At 40.2% G+C, this 18,856-nt stretch overlaps 1 protein-coding gene and 1 pseudogene across 1 annotated transcript; both read left to right on the top strand.

The window, feature by feature from the left end:
• The first annotated feature begins 1,751 nt into the window (after positions 1-1,751).
• LOC142949464 (nocturnin-like) lies at positions 1,752-14,856 on the top strand (annotated as a pseudogene).
• Positions 1,927-5,576, top strand: ccdc175 (coiled-coil domain containing 175). The gene has a single exon (XM_076091112.1). It carries the CDS (start codon positions 2,200-2,202, stop codon positions 4,426-4,428), a length of 2,229 nt encoding a protein of 742 aa, XP_075947227.1. The 5' UTR covers positions 1,927-2,199; the 3' UTR covers positions 4,429-5,576.
• Positions 14,857-18,856: the final 4,000 nt, after the last annotated feature.

Below are 18,856 nucleotides of genomic sequence, written 5' to 3' on the forward strand. Positions count from 1 at the left end.
TATGATTTACATACTTATTGAATGAATGTGACATGTCCTATCACGTTCACCAGAACTTTGCTCTTATTTTGAAGTAATTTCTTACACGCTACTACCGTAATACCGTAATTGTACTTATGCGTACCGCAAAAGAACTTGCGGGCTGGCTTGACTGTGTTTTTCGAAGTGGAGGCTGGCTTGACCGCAGTTCAAATATTTAGTTATTAGATATTTCTCAGTACAAATGTAGGATTTTTAATTTGCAGAATCTCTTAATTGGTACAGTAAAAATTATTGATTTTTTTCTAAGGTTGTAGTCAGACTTGTCTTGAACACATATGCATCAGTTATAGTCTGGAATTATTGAGAAATTTGAAGTTATAAAACTTCAAATTTTCAGTTATTAGATATTTTCTCATTACAAAAGTATGACTTTTACTTTGAAATATCTCTAATTGGTACAGTAAAAATGTCTGATTTTCAGTATGGGTAAAGTCAGAGATTCCTTGAACACATATACACATCAGTCATTGTCTGGAACTATTGAGAAAATACTTTACTTGCTAATACTTTATTACACTTCAAATATTCATTTATTAGATATTTTCTCGATTCAAATGTAAGACATTTACTTTGAAATATCTCTTAATTGGTACAGTAGAAATGTCTAATATTCAGTATGGGTGGAGTCAACAATGTCCCCAACACATATATTTCAGTCACTGTCTGGAATTATTGAGAAAACCTTTTTTATTACACTTCAAATATTCATTTATTAGATATTTTCTCGGTTCAGATGTATAACATTTACTTTGAAATATCTCTTAATTGGTACAGTAAAAATGTCAGATTTTCTCTATGGGATGAGTCAACAATGTCTTGAACACATATACATCAGTAATTGCCTATAATTATTGAGAAAATTATTTTTATAGCACCACAAATATTCAGTTATTAGATATTTTCTCGGTACAGATGTATGACTTTTACTTCGAAATATCCCAATTGGTTCAGTAAAAATGTCTCATTTTCAGTATGGGTGGAGTCAACGATGCCCTGATTACATATACATCAGGTATGGAATTATTGAGAAAATACTTTTTATAAGACTTCAAATAGTCAGTTATATTTTCTTGGTAGAAATGTATGACTTTTACTTTGAAATATATCTTAATTGGTACAGTAAATATGTGTGATCAACGATGCCCTGAACACATACATCAGACATTGTCTGGAATTATTGAGAAAATACTTTTTATAAGACTTCAAATATTCAGTTATACTTTTACTTTGAAATATCTCTTAATTGGTACAGTAAAAATGTTTGACTTTCAGTCTGTGTGGAGTCAAAGATATCCTGAACACATATACATCAGTATATTGTATGGAAATATTGACAAGAATATTTTCATAGCACCTTTATTTCAGAAATTAGCTATTTGAAGGTGCAATTTCAGTTCAGTTTGTACTTCATAAAATATCTTAATTGGTACAGTTAACATGTTTGATTTTTGTTTGGATGTGGTAAGAAATGTCCTGAACACATACATATCAGTAAGTCAGATATTATTAATTTCATTATCTTTCCAGCAACCCTCAAATCAAAGAATAAAGACACAATTTAGTTGTATTTTCCCTTTAACTCACGAGATGGAGGTAACATGTTTTATACTTAATGTTAATATTCATTTAATCTTATTTCCACAAATGCAATTTGTATATACGCTTAGTTGACATTCTATTTTGAAAACCGGATGTTGTCTCACGTTAATCTTTCCGCTAACTTTGCAAAGTCCTTCGCTCGCTCCCGATCTGTGCCGTTTTAATGCGTTTACCGTGAATTTCAGCATATAGGCGCACTCAAATGTAAGTGTCTGCTGGGTTGACCACGGAGATCCGAGTGTCTGCTGACTTGACCGCAGTACGTATTTGCATAGCTTCTTTGACTATTGAGCTGCTGTAACAATTAGATTGGGATCAATAAAGTCCTTATCTTATCTGTTTATTCAACTTAACTTTAGCTTTTTGCGGTAACGTACAACATTAGTTTTACGTAACGCTCACCTACTGACTGATATTAGCTTATGGGTAGCCACTGCTTACACAATGTGGCCCCTCGGACTTGCCGTAGCATGCTGTCTTCTTTTTCTTCTTCGTGGTGGGTTCGTTGTTGCCATGGTAGAGTATAACTGAACGTACTGCAGGCACACGGATTAAAAAATGGCTTCTTGCCTGGTCCCGGACTTCCCGGCCGTCATGGTTGCTCTCGAGCATTTAAAGGAGCTGGACAAGCAGCTGAAAGAGGACGACGTGCCATTCTCAGCTGAAGCCAGCCTCCACCTGACGGAGATAACTACTGCAATCACCGAACTGGAGGCGGCTCGGCGTGCTGCTCATGAACATTTAGAAGTGGAAAGCATAGAAAACAGCAAGCTGAGACACCAAATTAACAATATAAGAGAAAGAATGAGGCAGGAAATTATGACTGACGTAGCAGCAGCCCGGGCATCTAATGCTGAAGAGATAGAGCAGCTGCGCAAAGACCTCAACAGTGTTTCTCAGCTGCAAGAAGCCACCGTGAAGAGGCAGGAAACACTCTTGAGCCAGAAGGAAGCACTGTGCCCAGAGCGAGAGCAGGTGAAGGCCGAACACGAAGAGAGCATCGCGGTTCAGAATGAGCAAATCACCTCAAAGTGTGGCTTGCAGAGGGAGCTGGAAGAGACACGGGACCGGATAGACGAGCTGAAGTCCTGCATCGCTGCTGTCGAACGGGACACAGTAACACTTCAGCAAAAGATGGTGCTGGAGAGAGAGGCTCTCACAGTGAACAAAGACAACCTGTCCAGAGAGCTGCACCAGGCTGAGGGTAAAGTGAAGCAGCAGGAGCAATCCATCAGGAGGAGCAGAGGAGAATTGGACAGACTTAATGACAAGAAACGAGAAACCCATAAACTTCTGGGGGAGCTCATGATTGACATGGCCAAGCTGGAGAGTAATTTACGAAGACTGGCAGCCTCTCGGTGCCAGAGCGAGCAGCAGCTGCAGGGGGAAACTCAAAAGCATTCAGAATTGAGGCAACAGAGAGAAACGCTGAAGAAGGAGTTGCGTGAGTTAGGGGAAGTATTCTGTGTTGCCGTCCAGCGTCTTAAAGAAGAAATCGCCGCAGTGGAAGATAAAATAGAGAAGGTTCAAGCATCAACATTGCTCTTTGAAGACTCCCTGGCTAAACTCTATGAGGTATTCAAGCATCAGTGTGATGAAGAGAACGAAGTGAGGGAAGAGTATGTCCACGTCTCGCAGCAGCTCGAGCGATCCAAGCTGCAGCTGGAGGAGCGCATTGCCTCTATAGTCAAACACAGCAAGGAGATCAAAGAGATGGACAAGCAGATCAGAGACCTCCTGGAGACTGATGTAATCACCAAGCGCGTGTTTGAGGGGAATCGGAGGGAGTTGTGCGATAACGTCGAGACAGAGAAGAAGAACATCAGTCATTTGGAGGAGGAGAAGAGGTGGCTAGGGGGGCTTTTGGAGGAGGCGAAGAGGAAGCAGGAGGAGCAAGTAGCGAAGATGACCTCGGATATCGGCGACACCAGGAGGAGATACCAGGAGCTTCGACGAGAGGAGGCCGCACTCCAAAAGCGTCAGCCCAAGAGCTCAAATGCTGACTTGCTGATGAGACATGTGACCCAGTGTGAGGTGGAGTACAGACAAATAGAGACCAAACACCTTGAGGAAATAGAGCGGTGCACTGCAGAGTCCATGAGCATCACGAGGAGCAGCAAGGAGAAGCAGAGGGAGGTGGAGGAGCAAGAGGAGATGCTGAAGGAGGAGGTTGCAAAGTGGAATGAAGAGCAATCCAGGCATCAGAGACTGAATACGCTGACCTCTGAGCTCAGGGGGAAGAGAAGCGATCTGGAGCTGTTGATCCAGGGGCTGAAGGAGGAAACAGGCGCTCTGCTTCAGCCCAAACAGGAAATGAAGACCGAGCTGGAGGAGCTGCGAGAAAGTTACACGGACGTGCTCGATAAACAGGCCTCAGAGCTGAGAACTGTAGAGATCAGCATCTATAACAATAGCATATCACTGGAGCAGGTCCGTGTGGAGAACAGCAGGCTGCATCTCTCCATCAGACAGATGACGGAGGATATGGACGGAGCCAGAGAGGACAAAGAACGGTACTGGCAGGAGGTTCACCAGTTCAACCGGGACATAAATACCTTGTTTGAGAGCTTACAGGATGCGTGGAAAGAGGATTCGTCGATAACTCGGGACAGTAAGAATAGTGATCGTGTGCTGTTGGTGTCGATGAGTGCCATGTTGAGCCACCTGAAGACCAGGAGTCAACAGCTGGGGGACGTCGGCACACTTCTACACCACCAAATGTTAGACTTCAGCAAACGACTGGGGGATAAATCAATTCTAGAACAGCAGACTTCAGATGACCTGTAGTGTATATATGAATTCATATAAACTGTCGATGGAATTTAATACATAAAATACAAAGTTGATATTAATTTGTAATCAAAAAAATCTAATAAAGCTCACAGCAACAGAAGATGAAAACAACAAAACTGGGACATATTCTTCACTCCTTTAATTTCTCTTCATGTTGACATGATTGGATTAATAGTGTGTAGTAGATGCTGTATTAGTTTGAGTAGTGAAGACATTCATCACAACATTTTAATTTGTCAAACATATGTCACTTATAACTTGATTAATTTCTGTATTGCCTTAATTGCTGAAACAGCTATTGTTAATGTTATTAGTTCTTCTTGTGCTGCTTTTCCCGCAACGACAAATCTAAATGTCTGCTTTGGAAACACTGCAATTTTCGAGCTAAAATAGAGCCAACGTAAAGCACTTTGTATTTGTTCTGTGTTTGAGATGTGCGCTATCTCTACTTGTTCACAAATTCCTATAACAGGTCACAAATGTAGTACTTTTCTTTCTTTTTGTTATGCACACGGTGTTGCTAATGAAATAATAATGAAGTCAAGTTGTTACGTTATACAAGCTAACTAAAGCAACAACAAAGGTAATATATAGAGCTTTAAAATGTATGTGTAAGTGAGAGCAGCAGATGACTCATCTGAATGTGAGACACATTCGTTAATGATGTGACTCCACTTGTACTTTGACTTCACCAAGTAAATCCAAACTATTGGGTGCTTTCTCCACTTTGTTGTCATTATTATTATTCTCTCTGAGTCTCTGTCATATACACCATTTTGTTCTTCCTTGCACTGAAATTAAGAAACAACAACTAACTTATCTCTTCTAGTCTGTTTCCTTTTATTAAGGCATCACCATTTCTCCCAAATCTGTAAATTAAATCACAAGTTTAAATGTTTTTGTCATTGTGATGCTCAAATAGTCAAAGGAAATATGGCCTGTTATTATTTCATGTATATTTATTTACCAATTGGTTGTTTGAGAATGCACAATAATGCACAATAACTGTGAGAGCCAGCTGTCACCCACTGCGTTTTTCCTCCTGCTTTTTCTTATTTATAATACATTTGTTTTTTGATAAATGCTTTAAGTGTTAGTGTAGCAAACCAAATGACCATGCTAAAATAAAAAAAGAAACTGATTGTTTGAAGAACAGTCACTAGTAAAATTCAAAGTGTGGCGTCGCTTTTTTTTACCTGCTGCCTGTTACATCCATCTGCTGCCATTATAATTCCCTAATGTGTAAATATAATTGACCATCATCTGTTCTTCCTCTTCAGACTGTATGAAGTGTGAGCCGTGGTCCCTGTGTACCAGCAGATGGCAGAAGAGGCCATGTTTCTCCCGACTGTGACCTTGCCCTGCAGCTAGAGGGTCAATCAACCACCCACTGAACGCATGCACACAGAGAAACATTCCCACCGCCCGTGTCACACGCTATTGGGACCACACAGAGGCAGAGAAGGATCGCCGAAAAACACGACGGCAGCTGCACGAGTACAGCTGAAGGAAGTGAGCAGTTAATTCCAGTAACGAAGGTAAGTCGTCAGATAAATAAGAAGTAAACTTTGCTCTGAACTCCTTTTGTGCCGTGTGATCTGGCAGCCACAGTCTCTGTATCTTTACGGTACGGTCAGATTGTATTCTATAATCTATTTGGAAGAGTTTTTAATTATCTGTCAGGCTGTGTCTGTCTGTGACTGCTCCACAATATCAGTATTGTGTTTGCATGTGATAGATGCCCTAACACGGAGATGTCTGTACCACAAACACATTTGTACGTTTGGTGTGTTGCTGTCTCATGTGGGCACTTTCTTTATGGTTTCCACTTCAAATTTTCTCAAGGGAGGACCCTAAAACATCAAATATCTCTAGTATCTTTTATTCACTGTAGAATTTCACAATGTCTCACTTTATCCTACTGCATAATGTGTACGAGCATCTTGACTGGGACACTGCTCCTAAAACCTGAATGAAGCACTCACAGGCCTCTGCTCTATATGCATACCTATCTGGCTGTTGATGATTCCAAGCTGAAGGCACACAAACACACAACCTTTGCCCTATAATGTTTCAGTTAGAATATTATTGGAGTATTATAGGCCTACTATAGAAGATGCAGAGCCCAAATAAAATAACTGATTATGACTGACAGAGTAGAATAAAACATGCTTAAAGAAAGACTAAATAAATAGGAATAAGAAGAGAGATAGTAAGAGATTGCTGATACATGCCGATACAGATGCCAAGACGTGTATAAGCGCGTATTCTTTTCCTCTTTAAGTACTCTCCTAAAGAAATTAATATATATAGATTTATATTTTGAACGTTTAGCTACGGACCAACTGTGTGGACTATTGGTCTCTTGTGAGCCTGAGGCTTAGACAGTTATCTTCAGAGTAGTTCATTTCCTGAGCGATGTGTGTGTTAGGTCCACAACTTTTGAACACAGGGAGAAATCGCCCCCCTTCCTGCAGCCACGTGCTGTCAATCGCCTCCAAAACACAACAGCAGGTTTAAGTCAAAATCAAATGGATTTATTATCCAAGAAGCATAAAACAGATACAAACAGTTACAAACCGAATCACACTATTAATAACAAAACAAGTATATAAAATGAAAGTGAGGCCCCGTCCGGGCCACACGACAGACAGTAGTCTGCCCCATGCTCAGGAGGAGGTCTGAATCTCTCCTGGATTCACATCTCCTTTTTCCCCCAAAGTCTCTGAAAAGTCTGGCATTACATATCGATCAGCTCAATGATTGGCTGAAGTCCAACAAGCCCCTCCTGGGCCGTTGATCCATTGTTTTAAACTTCACACCTCACCCAGCCACTTTCCCACAACCCCCCCTGCTTCCAACACATTCCTCAAACCCCCACTCTTACAGGCACTCAAACACACCTCTTGGTCTAAACTTCCTTAAGTAACGTAAGTAACTTAATTGTAACATATAACTTCCATAATTAGGAGCCTAAAAACTTAAATTCCTCACGTGTCCGTGCATTGTTTTTCTTATTCAAGTCCCAGCAGCTTGTTAATGTTGTAGCTTAGACAATTGGTAAGCAGACAATTGGTAAGCAGTTGTATACAACAACTACTTTCCAATCTCAAGTCTATAGCTCTAATATATGATATTTAGTATATTTCCAATGTTAGAATGACTTTGACATGTACTTTGCATTATGTGACAAAGTAGTTTGAGTGCTTTTCACTAACGTGATTCTTTCATTGTAACTTATGTTGTCTCATAATATACTATGAACAAGCGGTTCATGTTTCAGTTTGTTCACCACTAAAACAAGCCATCATAACTAATGAAAGATAATAATTACTTTAATAATAATAATAACTTTATTTATATAGCACCTTTAAAAACAGTTAACAAAGTGCTTTAACAGACAAAGCAGCAAAAGCAAGGCAATAAAACAACAGAAAGCTCAACAGTGAGGCCCCACAAAGCAAGACAAACGAAGGTAAGAGTTAAACCCTGATAAAACAATACAATAGATGAAACCAATCGATGCGATAAAAATAAACTAAGAAATAAAAAGATAAAGATTCACATGTATGGATTGAGTGGCCAGAAAGACACAAGTACATATGTATATCATTTAACATTTACAATACAACATGATGCCAGAAGACAATGTTATATATGTATTAACACATAAAGAATAAAAATGAATGACCTGATGGACCCACACACGCATTGAAATGTCATGAGGCAGCTGTTCTTCAATGTGGAAATGTCAATATGCCACTAAAGGATATAGTGACATGCTCTCCCTCTCACGCACACAAACACCACGACAGTAAATTATTCTGCCTGGAGCCACAAGAGGTTGTCCACAGGATATGAGTCCACACTACCCTCACTGCGCACACACACACACACACACACACACTCATTATCAGGTAATGCACATTCACCCTGTTTGGACATCAGTTGCTTGTGGAAGCCAATTTTTTTTTTTCCTGCTGCTTAAAAACATTTTTGTCAGTCTCACGGTATGATTTATCATACCGACAGCTATGATCAATCATGATCATAGCTGTCGGCACTGATCATGATTGTGTCGTGAATTGTGTGTAGAGACGCAACACTCAGACTTGCGTCTGCAGACGTGAGTCACCACTCACAAGTCAACAGAGCTTTTAGTTCTTTATCATGGTCTGCTGGTCTGTGTGTGACACACTGACGTCAAAGCAACACAGTGGAAAAAGGAAAACATTTGCTCCTTCTTTTGGATTAAGGAATCCAGATCGAAAGGATAATATGACTTGCTCAGATTGAATGAATGATTCTCGAGCTACGCACAGAGAGTCATTGCTTTATATATAAAAAATATTGAATTATGTTACTATTCTAACTCAATGTACCCCAAAATAACAAAATGCACCAAAAGCACTTAACAATATGCAGCTCAACTGTATACTACATTGTAGTACTACATTTACCTGACAAAGAAATGTTGCAGATTCAGATTTTACTCACAATAATTAATAATTAATATTAATATATATTAATATGATGCATTATTAGTCTTCAAACTGTCCAGCAAAGCTCCACCCATACAGTATATAACTCTTTCACTCTTCACTGAAGCAAAAATTTGAATGCAGGACTTTTACTTTGATTATCTTTAATAGTTTCACCATTAATAGTTAACCTTAACGTTTAGATACCTTATATGTGGTCAGTTAATCCACATAACGACCGTTTGGAAATGTGTTTGCGAGATATGTGAAGAACACATGGACAGACAGTTTCCTTTCTTTATAGTGAGGATTTACAAAAAAAGATGAGCAAAACCCCAAAAAGGTATAATTATGTGTTGCAGAAATGTGTTTTCTTAAATCTCATGACCCCTCACATTGATGTTGTGACCCCTTACAGGTGGGGGAGGTTCGTGCTGTAGTTATACCGTCTCAATTTTGATTCCAGCTAAAAAATTATATTAAATTTTATCTCTATCAGTTTGGAAAAGTACAAAGTACTGTACATGGAAGATAACTGATGTAACATTGGTGATGGTAAATTGTGATCAAAGTGTCCTGGTTACAACATGCAAACTGAGGAAGTTGTTATTGCAAAACGCACACACTCTCAGCACCTTCCTTCAGTCTTGTTTATCTGAGAACTGTCAACCATTGAAATGTACCTATTCTCTATTTGGACAATGACTTCTATGTGTGGGTATTTGTGAGGGTGTGACTCCATGTTACTGTGGTTTTATGCCTTTTGAAAGTACAATTTATGTATCAGTAATATATCTGCCACACTCAAGCTTGCGTGTGTGGGACGGTGTGAGAGAGCAGCGGTTTGGGTTGCGCAGCGCATCCCTCTCTCCCTCACCAGCACATGACCTGTAATAATCCATCTGGCCTGGTGACGTCTATACTTCCTAATCTCTCTCTCCCTCCCCGAGGCTTTATAGGCGGGAGTGGGAAGCGAGACATCACATTTCTGCATTCACATTGACAAATAGTCTTTGTCACTGTCTCCTGTTGCAGTGAAAACACAAGTTTAAATCCGCTGACAGTAACATACAGCATCTGTTAGGGTGACGGCAGTGTTAAAAGGAGGCGTTAAGGACAATTTACTCAAGTGCAGAGTGGACATAGCTGTGGACAGTGATGGAGACTATGGGTAAGAGGCAGATATTCTCTATTTTACTGTGGATAAGGCGATTTTTTGAATGTATAATATCTAATGTTCATACATGACTGTCATTTAGAATGTACAAAATTAAAAACCTGAGGGGAGTGAGGTTCTGTGTATCTGGTGGTGCTGTGGAGCAGAGAGTGTGGATTTAATCACCATATTCAGTCTGGCTGGTGCTGTTATGGATATAAACAGGGACTCGCATAATTATTAACATTATTGTGAGAAAGAGTTCAAAGGTCTCTAAATGCACCAGGGTTTGTTTTCTATGTGGGAAGGAGTGCCAGCTGACTCGTAACACTCACACATAAGTGGATAGATCTTAAACATCAGTATCTGATCTCTCCTTTTATTGTCGTATAGTTCGGGTCTAGAGGAGACAGGAAGAAAGTTAGTCACCAGCATTTATTTGACAGAGCAATGGTCTTGGTTTTGTCCATTTTCTCCTTTTTCCCCCCCTCAGATTTGCAGAACACAAAATGTTGCCTTACCATTACAGAAAAGTGTGCATTTATCTGTATTTAGTGTTTATGCAAACCAGTTAGGACTCTGGCTGGGAGTTAATTGGCTGAAATACATCTGCTTATAGAAAATGAAAGCACAAACCTTTATACAAATTTGTTTTTTTGTGATGTTGGAGACCTAATGCTGTTCATAATATTTAGTTTATATGAAACTTCAGTTAAGCTTACGTATTTTGAATATTACTCACTTGTCTGTAACACTTGGATGTGTACAAGCCTGATGCCTCTAGACAAAATTGACGAAATTGACTAGTCAATTTGACCCACTTTGGTTTGATCCTGATAATTTACAGATGTGTCTGAAATTTAAAAAATCCCTCACCTCCAGTTCAGGGTAGGAAATTTACATATTTTTAGGTGGCAATTTTTGCCCCCACTGACTGAAATCCAGGGGCATTTCCAAAAAATTGGGGGCACTTTTTGAAACTTGTATATTCGGGTCAATCGCCCCCAGGTCTCGCTGGAGACCATTTGTGTACATTCGCGCGAATCGCGCCGGAGAGGGGGCGGGGCTTATCGCCCTGAAAGCCGTTCAGTCCGCCATTAACCATGGAAAAAATAACCTATATTTCTGCTTAGTATGTGTTGTGGAAGTCACAGATATCCCGGGAAACTAAACGCCGTCATGTCTGGGTTCATAATATTGTTCAGAGGAGCTCCGTGGATTTTATCGAGCTGTCTAGCAAGCCACAGGTCGCTGTTTACTACAGCTGTATGAACACAAAATAAACTGATTTGGCTGTGATTTAACAGCAATAAACCGACAAAAAGGGACTCCGAAATACCTACGTAATGATGCCGATTTGTAGGCTACTTGTCTTCTCAATGGAGCTCTGATGGATCGGTGCTAGGCTATGCTAACACTGTAGCAGCTCCACCAACACTCAGACTAACGTCATGTAGACGTAAATACGGCAGCGTCTATTCATTGTTTGTACCATATGGTTTACACACACACACACATTTATAGACATAGTTTGGTCCGGTCTCTATTGATATGAGGTATCGTAGCGCTCTGGGTGAACACAGACGGCTACAATATTTATTTCCTGATTCGCGTAACGCGAATATTTCTCCGAAGTTGAAAAATTTCAACTCACGCGTTTGGGGCGATTTGCCGATGTTCATTACAGTATATGAGCAATTGTCATCAAATCGCAATAACAAGACTATTAGGCAGTAGTCTACAGATTCAAAGTGTTTTCTTAGATTTTTTGAACAAAAAACAAACATAAATCAGACAATCATATTCAATTTTATTCTTATTTCTTTGTGGTTATTTGTTGTTGTTATTACATTTTTTAAACAACTATTAACAATTATTAAGTCAACGATGCCTTGATTACATAAGTCATTGTATGGAATTATTGAGAAAAATATTTTTGTAGCACCTCAAATATTAACAAAATGTGCCATTTGAAGGTACAAATTCAGTTCAGAGTTTTTGCTTAGTAAAATATCTTAATTGACTGTCAGTTAAGTCATATTATTATTATATATTATATTATCATATTATTATATATTATTCATTTCCAACCCTCAAATCAAAGAATAAAGACACTTTGTGCACAATGTAGGTGTATTTTCCCTTTAACTCACGAGATGCAGGTAGCATGTTTTATACTTAATGTGAATATAATTAATTTAATCTAATTTCCATTATGCAATATGTATACTTTGTTGGCATCTTATTCTGAAAACCGGATGTTTGTCTGAAGAAACCGGATGTTGTCTCGCGTTAATCTTTTCCGCTAACTCCCGATCTGTGCCGTTTGAATGCGTTTACCGTGAATTTCAGCATATAGGTGCACTAACATTTAAGTGTCTGCACACTTAAATGTGCAAAAGGTCTCAGTTGACCACAGTCTCGCAGTCATAGGTCTGATTAAGAAGCGCTCCATTCGGTTCTTCACGCACACGCAACACGAGTCAAGGTGAAAATCAAAACCATTCTATGGCAACTGGACCGGGTCATATAGGCTACGATGTTTTTGACAAGTTCATTAAATTATCATTATTATTAGAGGAAATTATGAGGGCATTTTTTACCCCTCTCCTAGTGATATCGGGGGCAAAATTATATTTCTTAGGGGCAGTTTTGCCCTTTGCCCTCGTGTATTTCCGATGCTGCTCCAGTTACTGCTACACAGATTTGGCATTAGAATTACAAATATTCGGAATGTTTTATTATTCTCGATCTTTACACACACACCTCATCATCATCTTTTTTTTTTTTCCCAATCAGTGTGTCCGATGGGTGGAGGGGCCACCAGGCTGTACAGCGCCCTGACTCAGACCAGCAGCAGCTCTCCTCTCCCCCTACCGCCGTCCCACACGCCTGCAGACACAAACCTGGATCCAGCTGTCTGCCAGGTGACTCCTTCTCTTCTGTTTACCTATGCAGATTTCAGAAACTGAAGCAGCAGCAGATATGTGAAGTAATTGCCTCATCAGGTGACATAAATGGTGAAGTGTCATGTCTGTTTTGCAGGGGCAGAAGGCATCCCCTGTATGTCCCTCCGATCCAATGGAGCTGCTCCGACAGTGTGAAGAGGCCCTCGGGGACCGACCACCTCTCCTCCACAGGAAGTTCACTCACCTCAATGACGGAGACGGCGTCCCCGGCAGCTCCGTCAGGGTGATGCAGTGGAACATACTGGCCCAAGGTAGATTGCTTTAGCCCGCCTAATATCACATCACACTGGCTTCTGGACTGATATATCTAAGGTCACATTAGCTTCAAAAACAGATATTTAAAAAAAATTTGAAGTGAATCAAAGTACTGTTTCAATTCACCTTGCATAAACTATGGAGCATTGTTTAGCTCCTCCAGGTGAACTCTATACTGAAGTCAGATCTCCCTCTTTCTCCTGTCCTTCAGCTCTGGGCGAGGGACTTGACAGTTTTGTCCAGTGTCCCCCGGAGGCCCTCAGCTGGTCCCGCAGGAAGTACCTCATCTTAGAGGAGATCCTCACCTACAGACCTCATATCCTGTGTCTGCAGGAAGTCGACCACTACTATGACACTCTCCAGCCGGTTATGGCAGGCCTCGGTTACAGTGGCAACTTTTGCCCTAAACCCTGGTCGCCATGCCTGGCTGTGGAGGGCAACAATGGTCCCGACGGCTGCGCTCTGTTCTTCGATCAGTCGCGATACGAGTTCCTAGATAGCGTGAACATAAGGCTCTCTGCCATGCGGATTCCGACCAATCAGGTAAGTGGAATTTGTGTAAAGCCAATCTTGTACGTATTAAAAAAGTCACTCTAACTGTGCTGTCTTGCCACAGGTCGCTGTGGTAACGATGCTGCGTTGTCGGAGCACAGGGAGATGTGTGTGTGTGGCCGTGACCCATCTGAAGGCTCGCTCTGGCTGGGAGTGGCTCCGCAGCGCCCAGGGCTCCGACCTCCTGCGACACTTCCAGAATCTGGTCCAGAAGCATGCTTCTGGCGATCCTGCGAGTGCCCCCAGCTCAGACATTCCTCTGTTCATATGTGGAGATTTCAACGCAGTCCCGACTGAGGAGGTGTACCAACGTTTCATCACGTCGCCTCTCTGTTTGGACTCGGCGTATAAGAAACTCAGTCAAGATGGTTTGACTGAGCCACAGTACACGACGTGGAAGATTCGGCCTACGGGGGAATGCTGTACCACTCTGGACTACATCTGGTACAGTCAGGACACACTGAGAGTGGACACAGTTTTGGACATGCCCACTGAGGAACAGATTGGGCCAAACAGGCTTCCATCTTTTAGCTATCCATCAGACCATCTGTCTCTGGTTTGTGACTTCAGCTTTAAGGAGAAGGAGTGAAGAAGGAAATTATGAACCGGCACACAGGAAGGGACGACACTGAGAAGAGACACAGTCGAGATTGGCTACTGGTTGGCTTCACTCAACAAGAAAGCGGGCATATGAGACGCTATTTGGGAGTGACAGGCGCAGAATGACGACAGGTTACAGAGAAACCAGAGTTGGTTATTTTTGACTGGATGGAACAGTCAGGTAATTTATGACTAAGAAGTCACGGCGATACATGCTGCAACAACAACATCCATTATTTTCACTGTGCACCCGCACAGTGAAAATAATGGATGTTGGGATCCATGTTGGGATTGGAAACCATATACTGTATACGTATGTCTCCAAACCCAATCTTGAAACTGTAGTAAATGTTTTGCTTCAAACTGCCATTGTTTGAAGAGTGACTGAGAATAAAGGGTTTTTGCTGAACATGTATGGTTTACATTCAATGACTGTTGCTTTTTCAGTACAGTGTTATGTAGAATTATTATTTACTCTCTCTGACTACCCTCTTGTTGGTTTGCTAATTACTTGGTGGTTTTGGAATCAAAGGATCGTTTACCCAAATAACCACCCTGCACCCTGTCCTCAGAACTCAGAAAAATCCACAGACCTCACAGTGAACATTGAACCACTTTCTACAGAAGAAGTAGCCTCCATAAAACTGCTGAAAGTGGATCTGTGGTTTGTCCCTGGTTTGAAGTCAGCTTGCTGTTAAATTCTTTTTTTGAGTAACACAAACTAAATCCATTCACCAAGGAAATATTTTTTATAATTTGGGTTAACTGACCCTTTACAGATTACTAAATCCATTTATACTAGATAACAAGGTCTTCTAAATGCCTAATTAGTAAAAATCGAACTATAAACGTCATGCCTTTTGAAAACATTTCTGATATCAAATACCAAAGACTATATTTCTTCAGGATTGTGCAATTAGCACCATTTTAAAATAACTTTATTTCATCATCTGTATTCGTGAGCTTCTTTTCTGCTACAGCACACATTGATTCATCTTTGTCTACCTTTTCCAGGAAACAATACATTCTGTAAAATGAAGGACGTGCAAAATAACCACAGAACAGTCTGCTTTCAATGCCTTTCTGATACATTTAGGGAAGTTAAGGGAAAACTGCTTAAAGTGTTACTTTGTAAATATTACTATACAATTTGCAATGATAGCAAAGCTATTGGACCAGTGTATATACAGGTGCTGGTCATATAATTAGAATATCATCAAAAAGTTGATTTATTTCACTAATTCCTTTCAAAAAGTGAAACTTGTCTATTATATTCATTCATTACACACAGACTGATATATTTCAAATGTTTATTTCTTTTAATTTTGATGATTATAACTGACAACTAAGGAAAGTCCCAAATTCAGTATCTCAGAAAATTAGAATATTACTTAAGACCAATACAAAGAAAGGATTTTTAGAAATCTTGGCCAACTGAAAAGTATGAACATGAAAAGCATGAGCATGTACAGCACTCAATACTTAGTTGGGGCTCCTTTTGCCTGAATTACTGCAGCAATGCGGCGTGGCATGGAGTCGATCAGTCTGTGGCACTGCTCAGGTGTTATGAGAGCCCAGGTTGCCTTCAGCTCTTCTGCATTGTTGGGTCTGGCATTTCGCATCATCCTCTTCACAATACCCCATAGATTTTCTATGGGGTTAAGGTCAGGCGAGTTTGCTGGCCAATTAAGAACAGGGATACCATGGTCCTTAAACCAGGTACTGGTTGCTTTGGCACTGTGTGCAGGTGCCAAGTCCTGTTGGAAAATGAAATCTGCATCTCCATAAAGTTGGTCAGCAGCAGGAAGCATGAAGTGCTCTAAAACTTCCTGGTATACGGCTGCGTTGACCTTGGACCTCAGAAAACACAGTGGACCAACACCAGCAGATGACATGGCACCCCAAACCATCACTGACTGTGGAAACTTTACACTGGACCTCAAGCAACGTGGATTGTGTGTCTCTCCTCTCTTCCTCCAGACTCTGGGACCCTGATTTCCAAAGGAAATGCAAAATTTACTTTCATCAGAGAACATAACTTTGGACCACTCAGCAGCAGTCCAGTCCTTTTTGTCTTTAGCCCAGGCGAGACGCTTCTGACGCTGTCTGTTGTTCAAGAGTGGCTTGACACAAGGAATGCGACAGCTGAAACCCATGTCTTGCATACGTCTGTGCGTAGTGGTTCTTGAAGCACTGACTCCAGCTGCAGTCCACTCTTTCTGAATCTCCCCCACATTTTTGAATCGGTTTTGTTTCACAATCCTCTCCAGGGTGCGGTTATCCCTATTGCTTGTACACTTTTTTCTACCACATCTTTTCCTTCCCTTCGCCTCTCTATTAATGTGCTTGGACACAGAGCTCTGTGAACAGCCAGCCTCTTTTGCAATGACCTTTTGTGTCTTGCCCTCCTTGTGCAAGGTGTCAATGGTCGTCTTTTGGACAACTGTCAAGTCAGCAGTCTTCCCCATGATTGTGTAGCCTACAGAACTAGACTGAGAGACCATTTAAAGGCCTTTGCAGGTGTTTTGAGTTAATTAGCTGATTAGAGTGTAGCACCAGGTCTCTTCAATATTGAACCTTTTCACAATATTCTAATTTTCTGAGATACTGAATTTGGGATTTTCCTTAGTTGTCAGTTATAATCATCAAAATTAAAAGAAATAAACATTTGAAATATATCAGTCTGTGTGTAATGAATGAATATAATAGACAAGTTTCACTTTTTGAATGGAATTAGTGAAATAAATCAACTTTTTGATGATATTCTAATTATATGACCAGCACCTGTAGTTTTGCAGGGGCATATTATGAGTTCTGGTATTTGGTACTTTTGTCACACAGACCTGGCAACCCTGCTGCCACTCGAAACATATCCATCCCCCCCTGGCGGCTGGCTGCAGTATAGGTTATATACTGTTAGCGATAGGAACATGGGCATCACCAACAAAATCAAAGTACATGTCAAATACATTTTAGGTAGTTATCACACAGATGTATGTTCAAATGTACATTTTTCTGATAAGTTTGGTTTTAATTAGATACTTGATGCTATCCCAAAGGGTCCCTTGCTAGCTAGTTTACAGCTAATTTGCTAACCTGGCTGTTTGGGGCGAATTAACAAAGAATCCAGCATTTCTAACATGTTCTACAGCAGTTTTATTAGTTTTGGTGCAGTTTTAATGTAATTTCTTTAGATTACTAGCTGCTTAAAACTAACTTTGTTCTTGTAAGAACAATTAACTAATATTAGTTGGTGGTAGAACATGACTATAAAAATTAGTATTTTACTATTTTACTATAAAAATTAGTATTTTCCCCAACACAACAGCAAGATCCGCAGATGAATGATTCTCGAGGACATATCAGTTCACGAGTAATTATAAAAATTGTGGATATACTGTATATTGGTAGTGTCTGCAGTGGCTAATTAACCCATGCTTGGCCTGTAACCCATATCATTAATAGCATTGTGATTACTGGAATAATTCTGCACCATATTACCGACAGCATGCCATGTTGGAAGAGGCAAATTATATTAAATTATAAATTGTGCCAGATGTGTGTAAATTATTGGAGAAGTTTGAATGTGTGCAAATGTCAAAGTTGTTTTTAAGTTGGCAAAAGAACAAAGTAACTTGTTTTATTGTATTGACAGTTCCAGGTGTTTACACTGTCCATGGGAACTATGGAATAGTCTTACGGTTTGTCCAAATCCTGCTTTTCTTTGTCATTTTATTCATGATCATTATGCAATGCCAACTTTTAGGTGCATTACCGTACTGGAGAACAGAATCTAGGTACAGTTATTTGCCACACAAATGCAGCCTCAATGGATGACATCTGAAAGGAAGAGGAACATTATTCAGAACAACTGAGACATCATCTCTGTACTGAAGCTCTGAGGTAGGATATTTTTTATCTGGTAAAAGAGATTGTGCTGCAACAATGGGCGTCAAGGTGGAGTGTTAGAGCCAAAATCCAATGAGCATTAAAATGTGATAGGGGAGCAAGATTCTAGCACGTCACTTGTTTGATTGGAGGACGTGAACCACTAATAAGTGAAATAATAGTATTTTGTCCTCCTTGAGTTTGAGATCTGGGACGTCCCCATCACATTTCTTATGCTTATGGGAAATTTTTTCTCATTACCAGCTGTATTGTTTTTAATGCTGTTAAATATTGAGAGCACACAACATATTTTATATTCTGTGCACTCTTGAGCTTTGTTTGTTGAAAATTCATGAAATTATACAATATAGTCAGAAAATATATTCAGTGTGATTTACACTTCCTGAAAATATCAGATAGCAAGAATTTAAGAAGCTGAAATTACAGGACATTTAAGGAGCTCATTTGTCTTCTTGTTGGTTCTTATAGATGTTGGAGGAACAGCAGACTGAATCAAAAAA

The sequence above is a fragment of the Anarhichas minor genome, unplaced genomic scaffold (assembly GCF_050575085.1).
Source record: "Anarhichas minor isolate MPS153535 unplaced genomic scaffold, ASM5057508v1 ptg000014l, whole genome shotgun sequence".
NCBI lineage: Eukaryota > Metazoa > Chordata > Actinopteri > Perciformes > Anarhichadidae > Anarhichas > Anarhichas minor.

Bases quoted from the DNA above. Each gene is read 5' to 3' on its own strand.
- ccdc175 (XM_076091112.1), top strand. From the start codon at position 2,200: ATGGCTTCTTGCCTGGTCCCGGACTTCCCGGCCGTCATGGTTGCTCTC.